This window comes from Falco cherrug, chromosome 3 (assembly GCF_023634085.1).
Source record: "Falco cherrug isolate bFalChe1 chromosome 3, bFalChe1.pri, whole genome shotgun sequence".
NCBI classification, from domain to species: Eukaryota; Metazoa; Chordata; class Aves; order Falconiformes; family Falconidae; genus Falco; species Falco cherrug.
The window spans coordinates 115573771-115598383 of NC_073699.1; the positions used below are offsets into that span (position 1 = coordinate 115573771).

The 24613-nt window shown below is 53.5% G+C and overlaps 2 protein-coding genes and 1 non-coding gene across 10 annotated transcripts in view; all 3 read right to left on the reverse strand.

The window, feature by feature from the left end:
- Positions 1 to 688: 688 nt before the first annotated feature.
- RCC1 (regulator of chromosome condensation 1) lies at positions 689 to 10091 on the reverse strand. 3 transcript variants are annotated; one of them, XM_055705803.1, is made up of 12 exons: positions 10046 to 10091; positions 9613 to 9675; positions 7174 to 7402; positions 5787 to 5868; positions 5496 to 5683; positions 5022 to 5201; positions 4842 to 4938; positions 4120 to 4242; positions 3759 to 3914; positions 3267 to 3386; positions 2677 to 2829; positions 689 to 2096 (listed from the first exon to the last, which is right to left on the reverse strand). In XM_055705803.1, the coding sequence occupies exons 3-12, from the start codon at positions 7330 to 7332 to the stop codon at positions 1921 to 1923; spliced, it is 1434 nt and encodes a 477-aa protein (XP_055561778.1). In that variant the 5' UTR covers positions 7333 to 7402; positions 9613 to 9675; positions 10046 to 10091; the 3' UTR covers positions 689 to 1920. The 3 variants fall into 3 exon arrangements, with proteins under 3 accessions (XP_055561778.1, XP_027668468.1, XP_055561780.1); XM_027812667.2 differs by having other exon boundaries at positions 7169 to 7402; XM_055705805.1 differs by lacking the exons at positions 7174 to 7402; positions 9613 to 9675; positions 10046 to 10091 and adding an exon at positions 6526 to 6581.
- The window catches only part of PHACTR4 (phosphatase and actin regulator 4), a 71196-nt gene continuing 55490 nt past the window's right edge, over positions 8908 to 24613 (reverse strand). For all 6 annotated transcript variants that reach the window (XM_055705798.1, XM_055705800.1, XM_055705801.1 and 3 more), the window contains 13 exons: positions 22887 to 23051; positions 22397 to 22756; positions 18444 to 19035; positions 17535 to 17758; positions 16942 to 17092; positions 16245 to 16300; positions 15292 to 15353; positions 14377 to 14514; positions 13210 to 13286; positions 10782 to 12599; positions 10513 to 10564; positions 10046 to 10091; positions 8908 to 9675 (listed from right to left, as the gene is read on the reverse strand). In XM_055705798.1, coding sequence (XP_055561773.1) covers positions 12584 to 12599; positions 13210 to 13286; positions 14377 to 14514; positions 15292 to 15353; positions 16245 to 16300; positions 16942 to 17092; positions 17535 to 17758; positions 18444 to 19035; positions 22397 to 22756; positions 22887 to 23051 — 1841 coding nt within the window. In that variant the 3' untranslated portion in view covers positions 8908 to 9675; positions 10046 to 10091; positions 10513 to 10564; positions 10782 to 12583. The remainder of the gene's footprint in view (positions 9676 to 10045; positions 10092 to 10512; positions 10565 to 10781; positions 12600 to 13209; positions 13287 to 14376; positions 14515 to 15291; positions 15354 to 16244; positions 16301 to 16941; positions 17093 to 17534; positions 17759 to 18443; positions 19036 to 22396; positions 22757 to 22886; positions 23052 to 24613) is intronic.
- On the reverse strand, positions 10222 to 10426 carry LOC114018134 (small nucleolar RNA SNORA73 family). The gene has a single exon (XR_003563558.2). It is a non-coding gene; the product is annotated as a small nucleolar RNA SNORA73 family (small nucleolar RNA).

Sequence of the window (24613 nt, forward strand, 5' to 3'; positions counted from 1 at the left end):
CTCATCCGTGCCAGTCTCTGCCGGAGCACACGCACGCGCCCGGCTCAGCTCCAGCTCTGGGAGCAGCCGCAGCACCCAGCCTGCAGCGGGGATGTGCCAAGACACTTTCCAGCCACGCTGGTGGGCTCAGCTGAGCCTCTGAAGGTCCAAAGACACTAGGGATGGCCCGCCACAGGCAGGGTGCTGCAGGGAGGGTGATGGGGACAAGCAGGACCCCACCGGGACCATCCCATCCCTGCCCCACTTCTCCCAGTGCAGCGCTCCAGCAGTCCCAGCGCCTTCTCCTGCTGCCATCCCGCGGCCGCGTCCCACAACTGCACACACGTGGCACCGGGCACGGCTGCGACCGCCACAGCACCCAAGGGTGGTCCTGCACCCCTACAAAGCCAGCTCCCATCTCGACCTGTCCCCAGGTGCCACGGGAACAGAGGACTGGCTCCTTGTCCACGGGTGGCAGGAGGCCAAGGTGTCCCCAGTCTGTCCCCACCTGCCCCTGAGCACGGGCTGAAGGATGCTGAGCCTCTGCTCAGCCCTGGGCTCCCCTCCCTGGGGCCACCTTGGTGCAGATGCCGAAGCTCAGGTGGCAGCACAGCTCCTGTGGCAGCTCGGGGACAGGAACGTGGCAGGGTCTGCGGAGAGAGGTGGCAGGAGGGTTGCCCACCCCTCCAAACCACAGGAAACCCCAGGGTTTATCAAAACTCTGTTTATTCCAAACGTTAAAAGATTACATTTTTTTTCCCTCTCTTCATCAATTAATCAACCAAAATACTTTACATTTTCTTTTAAAAAAATTCAACCTATTCTGAACCATTGTACAAGTCCCAACCACCAGCCCTGCGCACACCCACCGCTTCCCCCTATTGCTACAACTTAATGTATAAAATTTCATCTTCACAGACCACCTTCTCAGTCCAGGTACCTGGAAGGCAGCACGGAAAGACGGGGCAGGCCGGGCGCAGGGAGCCAAGACCAGCTGGACCAAGACCAGAGGCGATGAGGAGGCAGTCCCGTTGTTTCAAGTGATGCGATGCATAGCTGGGGTTTGGCTGTCTTCTCAGTGAGGCCCTAACAGCAAATGAAGCCCCTTCCTCAGCAAAGGAAAGAGAAAAAATTAAAATAACAAAGTCCCCACCTGTGGGATGGATTTTGTTGGGTTTTCAAAGGCAACAGGAATCAGCAGGAGCAGTTGGGACTGCAAACGGCAGCGCTGGAGGTGGCCTCTCCAGGCAGGAGCCCCCTGCCCTTTTCCAGCAGCCCAGCTCTGCACGCAGCACGGGCTGGGCATCATCCAGCAGCGTTCCCCCTCGCAGGCTCCCAGCCACATCATCCACCCCACCGCAACCACAACTGTCGAGTGAATTGGAGAGAGCTCCCCAGGAGCATGTCTGCTGGACCAAAATCTCAGCTGGGCCAAGCCCAGAGGGCTTAGGTGGGTGGCCACAGACAAATCCAAGCTGGAGAGGCAAAAGATGTTTAGGTTAAGGGGATGAAGGAGCACCCAGAGATGGGGAACATGGGGACCTCAGAAAGCCTGATGCTCAAACCCTTTTGTGAAGAACAAGGCCTTCAGCTTTGCCAGTGCAGGAAATACTAAAAAAAAAAAACCCACCAAACAGATGAAAAGCGGAAAACCCATCCAGTCACAGTACTGAGACCAGTTTAGGACCAAGCTGACCCAGGGGAGCTGCCAGAGCACTGGGCACCTGGGAAGACAGACACACGCTTGCAGGGAGAAAACACGAGCATCCCTGAAGAGCCCTGCTCCAGCCATGCAGACACCGCTGGGGCCTGGCTCTGCCCTCCCCACTGCCGTCAATGGCAGCCCAGAGCTGGAAACCAGTCACCCGACCGGGGCAGAAGGCGGGGGTGCGTGCACAGGTCCTGCAATCCTGCTGGGCTCAGCTGCGTGGCACTGCTTCATCAACTCTGCTCTTTGTCCTTGACCAGCAGCACAGTGTGTTGCCCGCCGCTGGACACGGCCAGGACCGTGCGGTTTTCTAATTGCTTGCCCGTCATCTCCACGGGGCTCCAGACGTCATCCTCCTCCCCTGTGCCCAGCTGGTAGTTGGTGCCCATCCCCCAGGCAAACGCTCGTCCTGCAACGGAGGTGATGCAAGTTGTGACTTCCAAGCGGCTGCATGGTGGGGTGGGAAGGGGAGCCAGCAGCCAAACCCAGGGCAGGGGGCTGGGCGATGGGCGCCAGAGATGCAGGCAGGAAGAAGAGGAGCAGCTATTGCAACTCAAAGAGGTGTTTCATCACATAGCCAAGGCAGTGTTTTGCCCCTGGGGAGCAAACCAAATCCATCAGCCCACCACAAACCCTCCTCCCACAGCTGCGGGCTACAGACGCGTGTGCAGCGCCAGAGCATGGAGGTCTCGCAGCAGCAGAGTTCAGGGTGTAGAGAAGGGACTGGCAGGCCAACGACCTGGTCAACACTCTGGTTACAAACCTCACTGCCAAGGGCCCACAAAAATATTTGAGCAGCTGCTGCCCAGCTGCCCCCAGGCCGGGTGGTCAATCAGCGCCAGGACTTGGCTCCAGTCCCGACCCAGCTGGCAGCGTGTGATGAAGACAAGCGGGACTGGCCGGATCCAGGGGGATCAGGACGGACGGATGAGGGGTGGGGAAGGAACACAGGGTGGCAATCCCAAGCCCCCGAGGCCCCCGGCACTCACCATCACTGCTGACAGCGTAGCCGACCGATGCGCCGCATGCGACAGAAGAGATGCTGGGGAGCTCCGGGATGACCGTGGGCGTGCTCTTCTCCTCTGCCCCTGCACCGAGGCCCAGCCGGCCGTACTCTGCCCTGCCCAGGCTGTAGGCTTTACCTGGAGCACAACGCACACACGAGAGGGGTGGCACGAGGCGGGAAGAAGCCTGTAGCAGGCCACAGCCAGACCCTCTCTCCCCAGTCTGACTCCTGGAGGAGCATCACTCCTCTCTGCTACACCCTAGATCCCAACCAGGAGGTGCAGGGTGGGACAGAAACCTTTGAGCTCCCCAAAATCAGCAGGGTGGGTGGGTGCCTGGACAGACTACTGAGCCTGCAAGAGCAGAGTTCACAAGTGACTCCAGGTTCCTGTTACCCTCCCTGCCTTTTGCTGCAAATTCACACCCTTGTTGCCTTGAACACCAAGGACCTGGAGGGCTCCAGCACATCACCCTCACCCCAACACCTCCCCAGCTGGGACGAGGGCTGTGGGCCTCCCCCCATCCTGCACTGTGTGACTCCCAGCCCGCCTGTCATGCCTCTCAGGGTGCTCACCCTCTGAGTCGACGCACACCGTGTGGTGCTGCCCGCCGGAGAACCCGACCCAGGACTTGGTGGAGTTCTTGAAGCACGTCAGGTTCTGCGGCGAGAAGCAGGGCTCTGTGCCCTGGGTCCCTGTGGGGCAGGATGCACAAACCCAGGCAGATCAGGTCCGCAGGCACAGACAGCCCAAGCCAGGAACCGGCAAAAAGCCATCTGCCCTGTGGCTCACCCCACCAGAGCCTAACACAGCCCCCCCCCCAAGCCCCCAGAAATCAAATTTCTGCCCAAATCCACCAGCTGCTGCGCCTGGGATCTAAAGCCAGAGCTATGCACGATGACCCCCCCACCCCAATTTCCAGCTCCGGTGTGTCTGGCGGGTGCTTGGTGTTCAGGATCTGGGACGCTCAGCAGTGCTCCCCCCCAGGCCAGGGCAGTACAGGACTGGGAAGTCCACACCCAGACCAAAGCAGGCAGGAGATCTGGAGGGATGTAAATGAAACTCACCCAGCTGGTGGTAGTTGGAGAGGCCAAATCCATAGATGTGTCCCTCCTGCGTGACAGCGAAGGTGAAGTAAGCTCCGCAAAAGGCATCCTGGAAGCGCATTTTGCCTCTGTTGCCTTTACCTCTGACAGGGACACGCTGGGGGACCAACAGGCGCTCTGGGGCAGGAGACAAGGCATCATACAAGGACTAATGATTTACACTCTTCTCCCTCCCCCTTAGATCCAGCTTACTGAGTTCAAGTAACGGATTTACATACAAGCCCTTGAGCAACAGGGGAAGAGACTGGGTCTCTTTGCTCCTCTGCAAAGTTGGGGCCAAAGGACGCAGCACCACACACCTCCGAGCACCACAGCAACTCACCCAGCCCTTTCCTTCCTCCTCGGTTGGCAAAGAGTGCCGGCACTCTCCCCAGCTGGCCCTGCTCGCCACAGCCGCAGGTGAAGAGGTCGCCATCCACCGTCAGCATCACCAAGTGGTCATTCCCTGGGAGGGGATGAGGGAGAGGAGAGAAGCAGGAGTCATGCTCCAGGAACCCAGCAAGACCCAGGGGCTGAGATCTCACACATAAACCCCAGCTCTCCCAGCTTTCCAGAATTTAGTAGGGTTTATTACTGCATCGGATACCTTGACACCAGCTTCTGGCACAACTTAAACCCCCAGGATCTCCCTTTTCTTGATCCCAGTTCCCCAAACGAAACTTCAAAGTTTTTCTGGGAAGGTTTAGGGGCACAGGTCTCCCCCAACCTCACCTGGGCCCTGGACGAGTTCCCTGGCTGCTCTGCTCAGCTTCCCCAAGTCTAGAAGAGGGCGAGTGCTTTGACCCTGTGGGATCGTGGTTAGAGCACTCTTGTAAGGCATTCTGCATCAGATTGGGTCAAATATTAACATTACCATCAGGGCTAGAAGAGACACAAGGTCTGTTCTCTCAAGAGCCAGACAAGAGCAAGCACAACCCTGTAGCTGGCTCGCAGCAGCCAAGGGGGAGGAAAAGGACATGGACTTTTGGACCTTCACCTTCTCCCAAGGGTTGCAACTGCCTCGTGCACCAGCCTGACCCAGGCACACCCCAAGACCTTGCTCACCTGAGACAATTTTAATGACAGGTGCACTGAGCTGGAGCAGCACAGGAACGGAGCTTGTCTTCATGGGCTCCAGCAATCCGATCACCCCATTGTTATCCTGGGTGGAGAAAAATGCAGGGAGATGAGTCACAGAAGCAGCAACCATCAACAGAGCTTCCAGCGTCCAAGAAATCAACATACCCGGAAAGAGCCCCAGACAAAAACCCTGCCGTCATCTGTCAGCGCAGCTGTGTGACTGTCCCCCGCAGAGACCTGCACCACCTTTTCCTGCAGCTCCACCAGCCCTGGTGTGGTCTCTGACCCTTCTGCTGAGGTGTCACGCCCAAGGGCACCTTCATCGTTGCAGCCAAAGGTGTAGATCTGCAGAAGAAGAGCGAGCTGCTCAGGATGGGACCCAGAGGGGCAACAAGCTGAGTTGAAGTGAGGGGGCAGAGACCCACCGGGCTGAATTATCCCTTTGAGTCCCCAAAATTCTGTGGTCCACGGCATGGGGACCACAGTCATCCCTGGAGCTGAAGGGAGCTACACGACTGGGCAGAGCAAGGTCTGATTCAGACCACCCCTGCTCAAGAACAAGTCCCAGAGCTCGCGGGGAAGCACAGCTCAGTCTCCCCATGCCCCCCGCGGGTGCTGCCCTGTCCACGCTGCACTCACTTTTCCCGTCTGGCTGAGGCACACCGTGTGCATCCCTCCGGCTTCCACCTGCACCACCATCTCCGGCAGCGACACCAGGGCCGGCTTCTTCCTCTCCATCACGTCCTCCCCCAGGCCCAGCTGGCCAACATCACCCTGCCCCAAGGTCAGCACCAGGCCGGGCTGCGTGCAGTGGGATGGGTGGCAGACTGCAAGATGAGAAATAACACGCATCACACATGGGAAATGACCCTTCCGATGCAACCGGTCCCTGGGAACAGGGAGGGAAAACTCCCAGGGATTTTTTCTTACCTTTAATCTTCTTCCTTCCCGCAGTCTCTTCCAGCACCGGGCTCTTCTTTGCAGTGCGCTTCCCCGGCATAGTGCCTTGGATCTGAATGCCAACGACACGCTGTCAGGGGGTCGCCCACGGGCCTGTCGAGTGTTCGCCCCTCCCCCCTTTCCCGGCTTTAACGTCACCTCGGGTCACCTGGGGGGGGCTGCCGAGGGAGCCGGGCTGCGAGCGCCCATCTCTGCTCCCTCTCAGCAGAACGCAGCTTGGGTGGGATTTTCCTTGCGCGTTTTATCGCGGTCCCTCTGCGGCGCTGCCGTCAGCCCCCATCAGCCCCCCGCCCCGCGGCGCAGCACCCCGGGGGGGCCAGGCCTGCCCGCCCCCCGCATCCCGCCCCCCCGCAGGAGCACGGCCCGCGGGGGGCCCGGTGGGACCCCCAGAGCTAGGCCGGGCCCACAAGCGGCGTGTCCCGCCCCCACGGACGGCGTGGGCCCAGCTCACCGCCCACGGCCCCCCCCCGGCCCGGTCGCCCCCCCCGCCGGCCCCTTCCCGCCGTTTGAATTCCCCGCGCCGCCTCACGTGGGGCCGCGCAGGCCCGCGGCCCGGTCTGGCCCCTCCCGCCGCCGCCCTCCGCTCGCCCCGGCGGCCGGGCGCACCCAGGGCGGGCCGGGGCTCGGCGGGCGCGACACACCCGCGCCCCCCCCCCCCCCCCTCCGCGGCCCCCCACCCACCGCCCCCGGGGCCGCGCCGCGCTCCCACCTCCGCTCCGCCGCCGGCCGGGCCGCCGCGCCTCCGCACCGCGCATGCGCCGCCCGCCCGCCACAGCGCCCCCTGCCGGCCGGCGGCTGCGCGGGCAGAGCCCGGGAGGCAGTGCCAGGCCGGGCGGGCAGGGGAGGCAAGGCAGGGAGGGCAAGGCAGGCAATGCCCGGGAGGGAGGGCGATGCCAGGCTGGGCAGAGCGCAGGCAGCACAGGCAGCACCAGGGAGGGCACAGCGCAGGCAGGGCAGGCAGCACCAGGGAGGGCACAGCACAGGCAGGGCAGGCAGCACAGACAATGCAGGCAGTGCCAGGCAGCTGCCACTCCGGAGGCCCTGCGCAGGGTTCTGTGGGGTATCCTGGCCAGTGCATGCCTGTTACCAGTACACTGCCTGTCCTGATGCCCCACCTCTAAGAAGCAGCAATTCCTACGGGCAGCACCACAGGCACAGCAGGGAGGGGACAGATCTGCAGCGTAAGGTATTTAACCCAAGGAGTGCCTAATTGGACAATGTTAATGAAGCAAGACAAGGTATCAACAACATCCCGCGGGCCCACGCGCTGAGGTCTGGAAGCCAGGACCGTAGCCAAGCTGGCATCTACCAGAGCTTGTTCTGGAGGTATCTGATGGAAAACACAAACTTACGTAACTTCTTTATGCCCTATTTGATCCCTTTGGATTGGTTTGGAACAAAAGCCACAAGTTGAGTAACTCGCGTTGGTGTGATGCCGAGGTAGCCCGCAGCCCGTCCCGTTCTGGGTAGTCAACCGAGAAAGCAAGTTGATTTCAGACCAAATTTTCCAAAGCATCTACAGCATTTTTGACCGTTTCAAGCGTAACAAGAGATGTTTGTAGCGGCCTTCTCCGGCTCAGGAATGCCTAATTATGGAAATAACGATTGCACGAGTTGAGGAAAAATTGACTTGTCTACAGAGGATTAAAAGCATCATTTACAACATAAAAGGGCTTCACTTGAGGCTCCTGCCCATGGGGTGGAGGACTCTTGCAAGACCCCAGTGTGGCTGAGCTGGGTGTTGGAAGGTGGGCCACCACCACACGTTCCCTGGGCCACTGCCGTGCTGGCAGGAACACCTCCAGCTGCTGGGTTGTGAAGAGCAGCTGGGTATTATTAAGCACATTTGACCCAACTGAACTCTTCAAAAAGGGTGAAATGCTGTCCAGACCGCTCATTTCCCGGTTGCTGCCAGAACCCAACCATTGCTTTGCCCGTTTGTGTGGAAACGGGATGCTGAATTTCTAGCATTTTTGGCAGTTCGTGCCATCAATGTTCCAAGTCAGTTTCCAGGACCGCTCAAAACCCACTGTCACGTGTAATCAGATTCACCTTCACAATCACACTCCTTAAGAGTTGCAAGGACACTTCAGAGCCAGTGACTGGAGTTTTGGAACTTTCTGGTCCTCATAATTAGCATTACAATATAGCTTAAGATGAAACCAAAAGCTTTTATCCATTTGGCTTCCTGAGAGTATTGAGGCAGAGCTGACCACAAGGCTCATCCCCATTATGGCCCTTCATCCTAATGTTCGTTACAGCACACTCCACCTTTACCATCACCTGTCCACTTTTATTCTTGGAGCAGGAACTGGATAGTTTCTTGCTGTCACAGCAACCAACAGTCTGTGCTTGCACCAGCAAGGCCTGTCTCTTACCCAACAGGAGAGTATTTCCTATTCCACATTAGTACTCTTGTTAATTTGCAAATCCACCCCTCGGGATGCTTTAGACCAAAGGTCAACATAATCCATTTGGCATGTATTAACTTTTTTTTTTTTTAAACAGAAGCCAAGCCAATTACATACTTAGCCAACAGGCCAGCCTCATCTACCCTTGAACAGATCTGGCTCCTGAGGTGCGCTACCCACCCAGCCAGTAGCCCAGGTGATCTAACACCCTTCCATGGAAAAGGATAACCCTGGAATGTTTTATCAAGTTTTTCCAGACACCCACTGGATCTCTTTGGATGAGCTGATGGGACATCCCTTACCTTACCCTTTCCCTTTGCATTTCACGTGGCCAAGGGCAGGATACCCAGCCAGCTGCTCAAGGGCAGCAGTAGGTAGCCAATTATTTACACTCCAATCCTTTAATCCTAAACCACCCCCACAGAAACCACCCATCAGAATCGTTCCCCTTTTGTTGCCATTCCCCCCACAGCAGACCCGACCACAATCAGGCTTCTGGGTAGGTACTGCCCACTACTAATGCAGCCCAAATAGCTGCCAGCACGGGTTTGAAGTGGGTTTCTGCAGCTTTCCCGACTAGGAATCCACTGCTGATTCCAAGTGAGAGGCATCAATGTCCTGGATGTTTCATACTCCAGGCCTAACCAAACAATTCGCTCACAAAGAAACACACACCAAGCAAAAAAAAATAAATTTATTTAATTCTTTACTGCAGCTAAATACAGGTTTAGAAATCGGGAATGTAAGGCCTTTTTTCAGGTAACACAGATGCACAAATTGCTGGCCTTGCCCACATCCCTCCAGTATCAGCTTCCCCTGGAATGTCCTGGCCACACATGGGAGTCAAATCCACTTTCCCAGCAGCAGGACTGGCCCCACTGGAGAGCAGGGTTGCTGGTCCACAGCGCTCCTTCCCATTCCTTCCACACCCCAGGCTCCCACCATTTGAAGGCACCCCAGATGCAGCTCCTTCCTGGCATGCCAGGCCACCCACAAGTCCCGCCCTTGACTTTGTGCCGCCTTTCAGGCACACGCAAGCCAATTCTACCATAGTCCCATGGCTTTATCTGCCTTTTTTGTGTGCAGCCAGCCCACCAGGCTCAGCCCCAGTCCGTGCTTCTTGTACCACACAACTGAGCAGCCATCTGACCCACCACGTGCCCAGGCACACTGCAGTTCTGCTCGGGCCCCCAGAAAGCTACTTCATGGCAGTCCCCAGGGTGAAGCACATGCTGTTGGAAGGCCAACAAACGCAGATCTTTTTTCTTTCCACTTCCAGCCCATTCCCATCTCTGCAGCTACATTTTGATTACACACACCACATGAACTGAACCTTAACTATCACCCTTATTAAGTATTTGGGCTGGTACTCTCAATATACTCACCCTCTCTTACCAGCCATAGGGATTCTTTGTTAGCAGCATCTCATCTCAATTAGCGACGAGTGCCTGCAACAATTTAGGAAAAAAATGTTTGTTTCTCCTCTTTCCCCAATTCCCATAGCACAAACAAGGCCCTAAGATAATCAAATTATCTCCACTTCACCAAGGACTCTTTTTTTCTCTTTAAGATGATTCTGGAATAAGGTTTTTCCCCCCCACCCGTCCAAAGTCCAAAAATATCTTAGAAGCTAGGGAACGCCTGAGCTAAGCTTTCACTGTTAACTAACACCTATAAAGTCTGCATCGGCATTCAATTACTTTAAGCCTATCCAATTCAGTTTTCATAAGGAACTGAGAAATAGCAAGCCAACTGAAAATATAAACTAATAAGAGAACCGTATAGTATGTACGGCCAACAACATTAGTGCAAAATTACCTTCCAAACCAGTGCTCTGCTCATGCCAAACTTTTCAAGCTTGGAACTGGAAATGATAAAAAAGTACTTTAAGCCATTGCTCAAGGGTTTTTTTTCCCCACTCGCCCTTCGCTCCCCTCCCCAAGCCATGCAGCCCAGCACATGCCCCCCCCCCCGCCAGCCATTTTGAGTGGCCAAAGTGTTTCCTGCATGGTTTGTCTCCTCTGTCACCGCCCGAGGGCTCAGAGAAGCAGTAGGAATATGCAGGCTGCAGACTCAAGGCCCGGCTTGTTCTCCAACGTCGTGGAAAGGGACTGTACGTCAGGGGCCCGAAGGCCTACGCTCCCGTGCGCCACACGGACAGAGCCGAGAGAGAGCGACTTCTCCGGGTATCCACGTTGGACCGACATTTTAAAGCATTGCAGGCCCCCTCCATCCCCCCCCCCCGCCACGCAGCCCACAGGCGGGACCCCACCAGGGACACTCACACGACGGAAGCAGAGCTGGACAAGGCGGGACAGCATCAGGCGTCAGAAGAGCCTTAAGAGAAAAAGATGGTGAGGAGCGCGAGAGGACTGCGGCCCCGGGGTGCCCCCCAAGCAGCCAGCTCGCCACCTCTTACGAGCATGGAAAAAGAAACACAACGTTCCCAGAGCTGGCCACAGGCAGCGTGGCCCTCCACGGCCGCAAGGACCACACGCCACAGGGAAGGGAAGGGAAGCGGAGGCCGCGGCGCCGCCGCCGGGAGCTAACTTACCTGAGCCCGCTCCGCCGCACGAAAAAAGAGAACGAGATACGGCGCGTCGCGGTATTTATAGGGCGGGCGGGGGCGTGGCTAGGGTGCGCATGCGCACGGCGCACAGGGAGGAGCTAAAAGTCCACGCGCCGTGTGGTTGGCGCATGCGCCACGTGAGGGCGGGAAAGGCCCCCAGGGCCACGCCCCCCGCGAGGCCGTGGAGGAGGAGCGGGGCCTGGGCCCCCCACGCTGCTCCCCCGGCCATAGCATTTAAAACACGACCACGAAAATCAGGGTTTTTTTTAAAAAAATCCTAAAATACTTTTATTCAATAATTAAAATCTGTCGCTGAGGAGACTGATATACAATGCAATGATTTAGTCTACAGACGAACTGTACAGGGGAAGCTGTGAGGGAAGCCCCCCGCCATCTTCCACGGGCAGGCCGCGGCTGTGGGGTGCAGGCGGCCGGGGATCCGGCCCCGGCGTTGGCACGGCGTGGGCAGCACGGCCAGGGCCACCCCAAGCGACAGAGGCTGTCTGTGAGCAAGGCAAGTCCTCTCCGTTCCTGCATCCTCCTCTTCCTCCTGCCGTATTCCCTTCCTTCACCTGAAGTGGCATCTCACACATGGGTTCAGTTCTGTGCATGATACAGCAGTGGCCAACACCAGATTATTTTTTAAAAACACCCACATTTAATGGTTTGACTTGGTGATCCTGAGGGTCTTTTCCAACCTAAATGATTCTATGATTTAGGAAGAACCAATATGAAATCATTCTCAGAAGAGAAAGAACATCTTTTTAAGGTCACTTTTTAAACCTCTTCCCCTCCCTTCCACCCACACAGTGAAATTATCAAGTTTCCAGTAGGTTTAGCTGTAAAAATGAGAAAAGGCAAGTTTCACCCTGATCTGGGAGCGTAAAAAACATCTGAGAGGAAACCACAATAAAAAGAATTGACTACTCTCACAGCTTCCCCAAATTAAGAAGTTTTAGAAAGGCAACAGTCATTTCCTGGTTCTGTAATATGTTAAACCAGCCTAGATATCTCAAGACAAGATCTGTTAACATCACAGCAAGTGTGAGAGTGGGGAGGGAATGTTTTGTACATTTAAAACTGTATTTTTCTTTTTTTCTTTTTTCTTTTTTTTTACAAAAAGATGCAGCATATGTTAATATCTATACAATTCCCTTCCAAGACAACAAACCATTGGTCAGTAGTGATTCAGGACATTAAGAACATGACAGAGACGCAAGCAAAACCAAAAAAGTTAATTATGAGTCACATGTCAGTTGTCTGGCGGGTCAGCACCTGCGCAGGGTTCTCTGTACACAGCTAATATACACACGTGCTTCCTAGCACATCCACTCTCCACTCCTCAGCTTTCCAACATTAGAGCTGCCTTTTTTTTTTTCCCCCTCTCCTCTTGGTAAGGAGGAGGAAACAAAGAGTTGCACTCCCAGGAGGAGTATGTACAGCTGAGAACTGGGCCTATCCAGGCTGAGAAAGGGAGCTGGGGAATGAACCGTTCGTTCACATGTGCATGGTCTCCTGGCAGGGATGCTGGCGCTGGAGCAGAGGCGTATTGCTGAGCCGAGCGAGGTATAGTGTTCAGTTCCAGCCTGATGGCACGCGAGATGTGTTTGTTCCAGTGAAATGCTACATTCAGACAGGATTCCCCTTCCCTGGCCGAAAGCCCTTTTCTGGATATGTTTTGAAGGCAAACCTTGGAAGAGCCGAGGTTCCACCCTCGCTGTATTGCCTAGGAGAGGGACGCAGAGAACTTCCAGTCCTCTCGAGTCTCTTGCTCCCTTCTTGGAAGATTATGGTCGATGGTACCTAAAAGCCAAGTGAAAAATTCGTGTCATCCTTGGAACTCAGGTTAAATAGTTACTGAGGCACTACAGATTGCCAAACCCAAAAAAACCCCAGAGTAAACTGAATTATCTCTGAACTCTCAAGCTCTCAGTGAAGCTGTTAACATCAAATGATTTCACCTCTGCCTTAGAAAGCTCTTGTGCTCTGCAAACACTCACCCTAGCCACACTGAGCAACTGTTGGGGGGGAAAATAATCACTTGAACCATGATCCACAGGTTACTTCATAGATAATACCTGAGCTAACTACTGAGCTGTTTTGTGACTGTGGCTTCTGCTGCACATGTCTCTAGCCCCAGAAAAGCACACGCCAGCTACAAGGTCACACTGGTTTCAGATACACCTCAAACCAGCCACCAGTCACTTTGAGTTTCCAGGATCAAAGTCCCAGTTTAAGGAAGAACAACGCACTTTGTGCCTGCTGCTCCTCCAGTCATCCAACACCACCGAGGCAGACAGGCACGTTAAATCTCTAAGTGCTGTACAGGTCATTTTCCTAAGGTTTTTAATGTTTTGCCTCAGCACAGTTCTCCCAACAAGATCAAAACTCCGAGTAATGCATTCTTACTCACCTCGTGAACTGCTTGCTGTCCTCGTGGACCTCCATTTCACAGCTCTTAAATTCATTCAGCTCCTTCCGGATGGCAGCCTACACAGAGGAACAGATCTTTTTTTATCTCCTGAGGCACACATATATTACTCTCTCGGCCATCTCAAGGGAGCTCAGACATGGCAAAAAGGTGTTATACCTCCAACACCCCTGCTCACATCTGATCTGTACCACCCTTCAGTGGTGAAGAGTTCAGAGCAGTTTTCATGGAACTACAGAACAGCTGGGGTGGGAAAGGAGCTCTGGAGATCATCTAGTCCAACCTGCTGCTAGAGCAGGCTCTCCTCGGGCAGGCTGCACAGTCGTGTCCAGGTGGGTTTTGAATGTCTCCAGAGAAGGAGACCCCACAACCTCTCCAGGCAGCCTGTGCCAGCTCTCTGCCACCCTCCAGGTAAAAAAGTTTTCCCCCATATTCAGCTGGAGCTACCTTTGTTGCAGTTTGTGCCCGTTGCCCCTTGTCCTGTCGCTGGGCACCACTGAAAGGAGGCTGGCCCCATCCTCCTGACACCCACCCTTAAGATATTTGTAGACATTGATAAGATCCCCTCTCAGTCTTCTCCAGAAAAAACAGGCCCAGCTCTCTCAGCCTTTCCTCATATGGGAGATGCTCCAGGCCCCTGGTTTTGATAGTAGGGCTGAGTGCCGCAGCTCCTCTGGTAAAGGCAGGAGCTCAGGTTGTGGCAGCACCCCAGCTTTCCCAGTCCGTTCCCACTGGGCTGAGTTTAATCTGCCCCACCTCCTGCACACTGAGGGCTGGGCAGTCCCACAAGTGGCCAGGGAATGGCTTCCCTGCAGCCTCTTGCCTCAGCCTGCCCCAGCCTGCAGGGAACAGCACTCCTCCGACCAGCACCCCTACACCCTCCTGTACCGCTCAGAAGCGGAGGCAGCGGCCACAGGCCGGCGTGCAAACACCGGGCTCCACACCGCCACGGAGGGTGCAGGAAGGCAGGGCTGGGTAAGGCGCACAGGGTGAAGGGGCACTGGTGGTGCTTGGTGGGGTGGCAAAGGGAAAGACGAAAAGGTGAAGCAAAAGGAACAGAGCAAATCTCCTTGGCTCACGCCCCTCTGCATGGGATGCCCTGATCCAGATGCCGCCCTCCACACCTGGGGACAGGGCTCTCCCCATTACCTTGTCAGCCGGTGTCAGCTTTGTCCACGGCTTATCTGCTCTCCGGTCATAGTCTTGAGCATCTGTAACTTCCACATATTCATTAAACCTCAGGATCTTCCTGGCCTGCAGCTCTGCCACTGTAGGCCTCTGGCTAAGCTGAGCACCAGCAAGAACAAAGGAAGTTAGTTTGTGCCTTGTCCACAACGCAGTTCAGAACTAAGCATCCCAAGCAAAACTAAAACCAGTTCTCTCACTGAGCCTGAGCCACAGATAGTGCTAGGTCCTGCTGGCCGCCTGCAAGGAACGGGCAAACCCTCTTACAGTGTAATCTCATTTGGATTACGAGGTCAGGCTGGGGCAGAACCAAGGCCACATTGCCAAGACTATGACAGACACCAAGGGGTTTGGGAACAGCCTTTACACCCCTAAAGCAAGCAAGCTCGTTCCCTGCTTCTGCAACAGCAATGCTCACATTTCATACCCACAGGCCCCTGAGATGTTTTTCCCAGCTGTGAGTAACAACCACAGGTAACTTGGAGGTAATAGCTAAAAGCAGCTGTTGCTCTGCTCCGCTTCTCCCACACCATTACTTTAGAAACGGACTTTGGGGAGCCTGGTGTGAACACAGTGTTAGAACAGCCAGGCCAGCACCAGCAAACCTTCCAAGTGCCAGGTGCCAAATATAGTTCTCATCTAGCTTGTTACGCTCGATGCCAGCTCAGATCTATCACTGACAAACGTGGCCACCAGTGCCAACAGCTCACCGTTGGTGACAGTCCACGTTCCAAAGTCACTGCAGTCAGAGGGCACTGGGGACACTTACACAATAGCCCTGTGACTTCACCCCCAGCACGGTACATACGATGTGCCCATAGCCACCACCATCCCGACAGCTCTGCCAGATGGCGATCACAGCACGGAGGCCAGCAGTACCTTTCTGGTGAGCCTGCGTTTGATCTCTCGCTTCTCAGCTTGACGGTCAGCTTCATTTTTCGCTGCCAAGAGAAAAAAAAAAAAAGAATATAAAAATACATTTTTCCTGTAAGCATCACCGGCTTTGAAAAATGCTTTCTGGATTTGAATGGAAAGCAGTACTGAGCTATATCAGATTATCTACATAGCTGAAAGCTCACTGTGGCACATCTGCACTTAGGACAGGCAGAGAGTGCAGTCCAACTCAATACCCTTCCCCACCAAGCACCCCCCTGATTCACAGTGGCACTATGGGCCTTTACACAGCGTGAATGAGTCATTCTCTCCAGCCCTGTGCGTGTTAAAGATTAATGGCTATATTGTCAAAATACATCTGAGCCACTTTGCAGATTGCTCCTCCCCAAAGCTATTATACTAATAGTTTGAAGAGAATAACAGCACAGATAAATATTTTAAATGGAAACTTCCTGAACTGACATTTCCCTTTCCTCAAGACGTTTATTTAAAACTTTTGCAGAACGAGTTATGGCCAAGAGAAACACCACTGACTGAGCAATGAACTGCTGCTTTTTGGATCATGTAATACAATGCTGTAATGTCTGGACCACAAATACAAGTCCAGCCCAAACAAAAACACCTTTAACAGTCCTTGCTGTGTAACATCAGAGCCTTAACCAGTTCACACACTTTTCCCTGAGGTGTCAATAAGATGCTTTGAATCTTATTGCTTGGTACCACTGCTAAGGTCTGATTTTACCCAGAGTCAGTTTCTGACAGTAACAAAGTACTGGGGAAAAAAAAAAACAAAACAGCAGAACTGCTTTACTACAACAATATAACCAAAGCACAGTTCTCCATTACTACATTTCAAGCAGATTCCAGGTACACCTGGATTAAGATGTTAAAGGCAAACCTATCGTGTTACTTAGGACCACTAGAGAAGTATTACTCACGTTGAAGTATGTTCCTCTGCTCCAGCTCTTCCGCTGTTGGTCTCTGACTCAGTCGCCTAAAGAAAAGTGTGGCAAGTACATAATGTTTTATCTGGTCATTCATCACTAGGGGGTGAAGAATACAACTGCTTGGTTTCAGTGCACTGGAAAGCCTCCCTGACACCCTTCCTTCACCAGTGGAGATCACTGCTGCTCTGTTTTGCACTCTCCTCCACTCAAACTGCTGCTCACCCACAGGCACGGGTCTGGGAAGTGCTATGGCCTCTCAAAAGCTCAGAAGCAACACTGCAGGGAGCTCAAGATGACAGCAGAGCCCAGACTATCAGCAGCCCCAGCTTAATCCACCATCTAAAGCATCAGCGCTCAGCCTGCATCTATCCACATCTTTCTGCACCACCTGTGTATCATAGCAGTAACATTTCTGTAGTCCTTGAAACCTTCCCCTCCCGGTCCATTTAACCTCTGGAAACAGCGGTCTGTCAGGGGATGTTGCTCAGCTCCAGGAGGAGCTTCCAACTTTCATAATTGGGGAGGAAAAGCAACACTGAGCCTGCCGACCCTGCCCCAGCAGCAGTGCCCAACCACCCATCACATTCCAGCACAGGCTGCTTAGACAAGGCGACAGCTTTGTCCAGTCCCACCCCTCTCACGCTGTGCCAATGGCTCAAACTTCACGCCCTCCCTCCATTCTTTGTACCTGATCAGCGTCGTCCCAATCTGGTGCCGAATTTCATTCCACTCCTCCTTGCTCTTCCGAGGGAAGACAACCTTCTCCTCCTGCAGCGTGGTTGTGTTTCCCAGCTTTATAGCTAGCGTGTCTTTCCTCTTCACTTTGTTAGCCAGCGTGCCTGCGGGGAAGAAGAGCAACGGGATGCGACTGAAGACTGCAGTGCCCGAGCACAGCGATACGAGCACGTGCCCCTGGCAGTTGTGCTCTCCCCCCTGAGGCTTGCCTTCCAAGCTCTGCACTACAGCTCCAGAGCTAGTCACTACAGAAACTGCCCACATTTCTGCGTGATGCCCACATGCTCGCCCACCTGAAGGGGTGGGACAGCACAAGCTGTTGCAGGAGCCATCTGCAACTGGAGGGGGTGCACCTCAGCAGATGAGCATACAGGTTTGGCTGTTAGAGCCTTTGAGAGAATGAGGAGGAGGACATGTGGTACACCATGAAACCAAGAACCAGCTGCTTTGAAGCACTGTGTGAACTAGGTCTTTGATCCAGATCTCAGTACGGCCAGGCACAAGTTCAGCAGAGAAAAAAAGCCAGCTGCAATGTCAAAGCCTTACTGTTATGGCTTTCATCTTCTTCCTCATCCTCATCATCTTTGTACAGGATGGGCCCCTCAGAGTCAGAGTCGCTCATCCCTTCATCTCCTTCCTGCTCCTCTGGCAGGACCTGGGGCACCAGTTTCGGGATGACTGTGACAGATGGCACATCTCCAATATACACACGAGGGCCCGAATTCTGCTCCTCTTCCTGGTCATCATCATCTTCTTCCTCATCGTCTGGACTAACAAGAAGCACAGTATTGCATCTCTTAACACATGCCACAGGGGCTGGGGAATACCCCTGAGATCAAAGCCTTGTTAGCTCTCCCCAGCCTGCAGAAGGCAGGTCTGTGGGTAGCCCCGGAATCAGAGATGCACGAGTCACCCCATGATCCTGCAGTCCCCTCTCTCCAAAGCACAGGGAGCTCTGGCAGAGGAAATGCCAGAGGCAGGTTCTTTGCAGAACCAAACAACCCTCTCACCTCGCTACTCTGGGATCTGCAGGTTCAGCTCTGTTATAAGTACGAGACAGTCCTTTTCCCACTTCTGTTTTGCAAAATGCTAAGGCAGGCCACAAACGCATGAAATCTTGTTTTGTCTTGGTGCAATTAACAATAGGCCAGGCATCAGCTTGTGTTTTTAGTCTGGAACTCATTTCCCTTTGTGAGCAGTAAGATCCCAGAGCCAGCGTTAATTTAATGGGGAAGATGCATTGGCCCCACTAAGAGGCTGAAACACAGATTCAGCCAACAGACAAAGCCGTTTCTAGGCTGTTGCACAAAACAGCAAAGAAACCAGCCCTGCCCACAGCCCTCCTCAGCACCACAGCCTCGCAGAAGCAGGGAGTGACACCGACATCTCAGAGCCCAGCGTGACCCACACACCACTGCGAGGTGTTTACCGCACACGTGTACAGGAGGTACTCACACTTTCAGCATTTCGATGGTGACAGGCAGTGACCTTGTCCTGCCCAGCGTGCCATTGTCTTCTCCAAAGCCATCGTTCTCGAAGAGCAGCGAGTGAGCCCTGTGTGACCCCTCGGCAGGCGGCGTGACAGGCTGAGGGCTGGCCAGAGCCTGCTGGATACGGATGTGCAACGGGATTTGGGGCAGGCGAGGCAGCATGAGAGGTTCGCCAAACCCTTGCTCTGCTGTCCTCTTCGACACTTCCAAGGACCTGAAGTCTTCTGGAGTAGGAGTCGTAGTTGTCGTCATCTCTTTGGGTAGGTCCAGGGAGTGCGGAGGGTCCAAGACAGGGGTGGAGGCAGGCAGGGGCAGGCGTGGAGGTTCAGGGGGTACGTGTGTGGGCAGTGGTGGTGAAGGTGAGGGTGGTGGGTAAACAGAGGTCATGTGCATCGGTATCAGCGTGGGGCGGTTAGCTGTCATTGTCCTGTCGTTTGGGGGCTTGGAAGCGGTAGCTGCCTCTGACGTGTTGTTAGGCGGGAGGCCTCTCTTTGGCGGGAGAGGAGGGGAAGGCTTGGACAAGCCTGTACCACTGTTCATCGCTTGAGAAAGTTCAGCTGAAAATAAAAACCCATAAAAGTCGCTGTATTTAAGAGGGCATTTTCCAGATATCCCTCACCAGTGTGGAATAAGCATGGCAAAACACTCAGAGCCCTGGACCAAGCAATCTCTTCTGCTTTTCTGCTAGAACACGGTGCCAGAAATAACCAGGTTGCAAGCCTCTAGTTTGTCCTTCCTGCAGCAAAGGTAAGACCTGGGAGAGCAGCCAGAAGCGAGCAGGCTGGGAGAGGGTCTGCGCATCCTGCTGCTTCGGAGAGAAACAGCACCAGCCCTCCAGTGACAGCAGATGGAGCTCACCCAGATCAGCACACAGCCTCAGCCAAGGAACGCAGGTATGTGGGGCACTTTATGGCTATATTTACAGCATCAGTTTGCAAAGGAATCTGAGACATCCAGGACACCCCAGAACTCCAGCTGTGTTAACAGCTCCTTTGCACATTAGAAACTTTTGGGGAAGTCTCGCTCAACAGCGGAAGTCAGCAGAACTGCAAGCAGCAATGTGTTCTCCCTGTTTCCATTCACCTGCCAGACCCAGCCCAAGAATACCTTGCTGCCAGCAGCTCCTGCCTGTTTCAGGATGAGGTTCTGCTCTCCTCCCTCTGCACTCTGCTCCTTCAGCCCCATATAAACTTCTCTGCAACTACAAAATAACTAGAAAAACTTCCAAACATACTTAAGAGCCTTGGGACTACACAGAGCTTATCTGCTGTGTGATAGAGGGGAGAGGGAGAAACAGAGACTGTCTCATCTCACAGGAGCTGCCTGCAGCAGGCAATCGAGGTTCCTCAAACACCCCTTGGTTCCTAGAGAAGAAGTCACACCAGTGAAGACTGCTCCTGCTTGTAGCCTTTAACATACATGTGTCAGTAGCTTCTTGGGCTTGGAAAGGTTTTGCCCACCTGCTTGAAGAGGATCTGATTTACCACACATTTCACCTGGAGTGGGTGATGGCCCCAGCACAGAGCTGGGAGGACTCCCCAGTACCAGACACCGCAAGAGGGTGCTGCTAGCAGGGAGTGCTTCACCCAGATAAGGCTGCATAACTGGAGAGAGGTGGGCACATTTTTGGGATGTTTGGCATTTTCAGACTTTCCCCTTGTAGATCAAGGGCCAGATTGTGCAAAACACTTGAGTGCCCTCAGCTCCCATCAACTTCAGCCCAGAGGGACTCCAGTATCTCCTCAGCAGTGCTCAAAGCCTGGCAGGACCAGGCTCGAGGCACCTTTGGGTAATTACAGAATTTGAAAGGGACCAAGCAGCTGGCAGAAGGAACAGACAGAAAAGGGGCTGGGTGCCACTCAAAGCATCCTCCCCAGCCAGCCTGTCTCCCTTCAGTGCAATAAACCCACTGCACCAACTGGCACCACCTTTTGTGACATGCCACCGTGGCCAGAGCCGGTGCTCTTGCACAGGCTACAGTAACTGTGGCTCCTGAAGCCCATTAGCAGCACCAAGCTCCCAGCCAGCGTGGCAGCACCGGTTGCCTCTGCTTGCTTTTGCAAGCTGATACCAATTCCCATTCCCCAAGGGTTTCTGAGCCTTACTTTCAGATACTGCATCACACACTGGAAAGGCTCAGAGAATGAACATAAGGGAGCATTTTCAGGAGGAACAAAGGGGTGATCTGCACAGTAATGGCCCTCCCCTCCCCACCTTAGGTCGTAACAGCAGCACAAAAGCAGACACATGAGTCAGAGCAGGTATCAAAGACCTGTGGAGAGCTCATGAAGCCAATTCCACTGCTGCTGCTTATCCCAAAGCCACAAAACAAGGCTCATGCAGCAACGACTGCACACGTGCCGCAGTTACAGCTCCACTGTGCCAGATGCACAGCCCTGCAGAGAGCTGCAATGCCTCTCTCTGCATCTGCATTCTCATCCAGGAGACAAAAGAGGGGCTGACTGCTGTCTCTCCTCTCCACTCCCACACCCCTGCAGCCGCAGGTGCATCGAGCCCAGCCCTGTATTGTTGGGGAGGGAGGCAGGCTGGGTATGAACATGTTTGATAGACTGCTGTCTCCAGCCACATTTTTTGTTCCACAAGTACCTCCTGCAATTAGCACTGGGGCATTTCAAATGCCATCTGTGATGTGTGTGCAAGCAGCTTAAAGAAAACAAGAAAGTATTTCATCAAGTGCTCAGGCATGGTCAGACTAATCAAGCTGGTCTGGCATACAGGAGTGTTTAACACCCTATCAAGGTCACTTGCAAAACCTGCTAGAGCCAGGTGAAGCTGCGAGCAGAAGAGTGATGCAGGTCCTACTGAAAGCAGTGGCCCAGGCGGCTTCAGATGGTAACTTGCACATGATCTAAGCTTCTACCACGGCCTCCCAAACCACACCTGGGTACCGCCTCCAGTTTCTGTGATAGCAGTGCAGACCTGTCTGATTGATCTTCCCAGGAACGGCTCTCCTGATCTGTACTAGCCTCTGCTAATCCAGTCCAAAGATCAGGAGGTGGTCTGTGAAACATGAACAGCCATTGACTGGATGGAAGGTGTCTCATTTAAAGATGCAATATTGCTGGAGCAAGATTTCTCAAATTCCTAAAGAGAGCAGGGACTCATGCAGCTTTGAGAAAACCTCCCAAGACCTGCTTAGAGACGTTACAGAGATAAAGGCATTACGTTCTTTAAGTGGGAAGATTCAGCTCAAATGACAGTTGAGCTGATTTATCCATGGGACAAGACTTAAGGACAAGACTAATTTGGCAATACCCTAGCCACAGACCTTAGAGCAGGTGCCCAAGTATAACCAGGGAAGTCTGAATTATCCCTGCCAGCTCCTGGCTTCCCTGCACTAAGTGGAAACCACGTGGCCCAGCAGTGACAGACACTGTTTGGTACGATGTGGATTTTTTTCATTTTGTTGGGTTTTGAGTTGTTTTGTGGTTTTTTTTTCCAAAGACCAGTTGAAAGCATCTATTATCACTGACCACAGTCTCACAACGCAAAAATCTCATGTGCTGTCCCCCAATTCCAGCTGTCCACAGCTGAGTCCAAGCCCTCAGTGAAGCACCAGCATTCAAAGACACTGCCTTCCCTCTCTCCTTGCACCATCCCCACTCCTGCCGAGCGCAGGCAGGGTCTCCCTCCTGCAGGTAGCTGTTGGAAACACATACGTCTGACAGATTGGATGGCTCACGGCAGAAGACTCCGGTAATTACACTGTTCTCAGCACACATGCACCTTGGCTAAACACTGTCAGATCTTCTGAGTCCAAACTGGACTGTATTCAGGAAAGATACAACATTTGCTACACCATACTAAAAAAATCTTCCCTTACCAAGGGAAGAGATTCTCAGAGCAAGGGCTCCAGAATATCCCAGGCTACAAAAACCAGCTCATGGAGGCACTTACCTATTACTGAGTTGCTATTTCTGTTGACAGGTTTGGGAGGAGGGACGGGAGGCTGTTTGGCAGGAGCTGTGCTGGTTGTACTCGTGGGAGCAGTAGTGTTGGCACTGGCTAAAGCAGGGGGCAGAGTCCTTGGAGCTGGGGAAGGGGCAGCTGTGGAATTGACTGTCTTTGCTACAACAGGGGCTGTGGTGGAGGGTACAGTTTTTGTAGTGCTGCTGGCAGGCGTTGGATCCTTTGTCTGCGCTTCGTTTGCCTCCTGGGAAGTGGAAGGAGGTCTTTTTGGAGGAAGCAGAGGCTGTCTGGGAACATATGGCTCCTGAGGTGGTTCTAGTTCAGGTCCAGAGTGGCTGCTGGAGGAGCCTGCAAAGTGAAACAGCTCGGTTTATGACACCGGAGGGCCCAGAGAGGAGGGGGAAGAATCAGATAAGAGTTCAAAACTGACCCTGGAAGAATCTAAAGCAACTGATTTTGCACACATCTGGTTTCTTACCCTGCCTTTTCTTTGGTTCCTCAGCTGGAACAGGCTTCCTAAGGCTGGATGGCTTTGTGGCCTCTTCCTCCTGGCTGGGCAGGTTACAAAGCCCGGGACCGCCGATCGGAACTGTGTGGCCATTCTTCAGTGCAGGTGGGTTCAGCTTGTCTGGTTCTTCACTATCTGCAAGGGGATGGGGAGGGCAGAGAAGCAAACAGAAAACACTCAGAAAGCAGGAGACTGAGGAGGTGGTATGGCTGAGCTGACTGAACCACCACTGATCCACACCAACTCCTCTGGCTTCTGAAACAGCTGGTCTTCCAGCGACCTTCTGCAGAGGAGCACACAGCAGCATCAACTAACTGAAGCTGAGAGCCCTTGAGTTCATTATCAACAAGCAAAACAGTACAGCACTGTATCCCATCAAGTGGTTTTCTTCTTCAGCAGTATCTTAATCTACCACCTTGTTCAGAAAGAACATTACTGCATTTAAGACTAGTATCCCCGATGCTGTGCCACAGCCCACGTTGCGATGGCAGTTAAAACCTCCAGCAGCTTTTGCATCTACCCGCTGTTACAGTATTCATAAATTCTCTGCTGTAATACAAATTCCAACACTAGCCAAGTGACCTACTGGACATGCAAACCCAGATTTTGATAGTCTTAAAATTAGTTGAAGCACCTCTATTTTCCTTCTGTTTCTACCCCGAATTTGGCAAAAAAACCCCAACACTGCTCTCCCCAAAACATCCCACAGCAAGGCTTATTGCCTCACTTTTTTACCTTTGTGTTAATCACATTGAATGACACATCTTCAGAATCTGATGTAGTTCAGCTCAACTATTTCTGCTTTTACAGATTCTAGCACAGAGTTTCCCAAATGTTAGACACAACACCTCTTTTGGAAAAAAACCCAAACCACCCTCTTTTCAGCCCACGCTTTTGAGAGCACTTAAAGCCCTAGTCACAGTGAGGACACTCAGACATTCTCTGCCTCTGTAATTGCCCTAACAGGACAAACTCTTGATAACATTATTCCGAAAATCAGACTCTAGCACCCGGCTCTCGTGGGGCATTGCCCATTTTGACTGCTTTCCAACTCAAGAAAACTTGAATAGCTACATCACCAATTTGGTTAAAAAACCTTAGTGTTTTCAGCCTACCATCTCTCAAGCAATTGCAGCGTACAGCATCACAGGCCCTCAGGGGTCAGACCCCAGTGTGCTCTGCTGCTCTGATTTTTGATGATTTATTCAACTACTGTCTCCACCCCTCCTTTCCCCCTCCAAGGTACTACCTCTCCCTTTCTGTAACCTGGTGTTACGCACAAGCTGAAAGCAAAGACGCCAAGGAGCCGAAAGCTCCCCAGGCTTTCTTTTCTGTAAAAAACACCCTTAGCTCCTGAGAGGCGATGGAACACCACGCTGCCTCGCTTGCTTCGCTGCCCTTCCCTGAAACGCAGGATGTACAGACAGCCACAAGGAGTTTCCTTCCCAGCCGGGGCGAAGCTCAAGAGCTGAGCCAGAGTTGTTTATAGCAGCAGTTGCCTCTGGCCAGCTGAAGTTTTCAGCCAGGGAGACAGGACGGGTATGACCTAGCTTCCCTTAGCACTCAGACCCCGCATGCCCTTCTGGGCAGGGAGCTGCAGCGCACACAGAACCCTCCTGATGGCCTTTCCACACCGCCTTACTCTCGACTTCAGTTCCACTGACCTCCTTCAAGGTCAAGGCAGTCCAACGCTATCG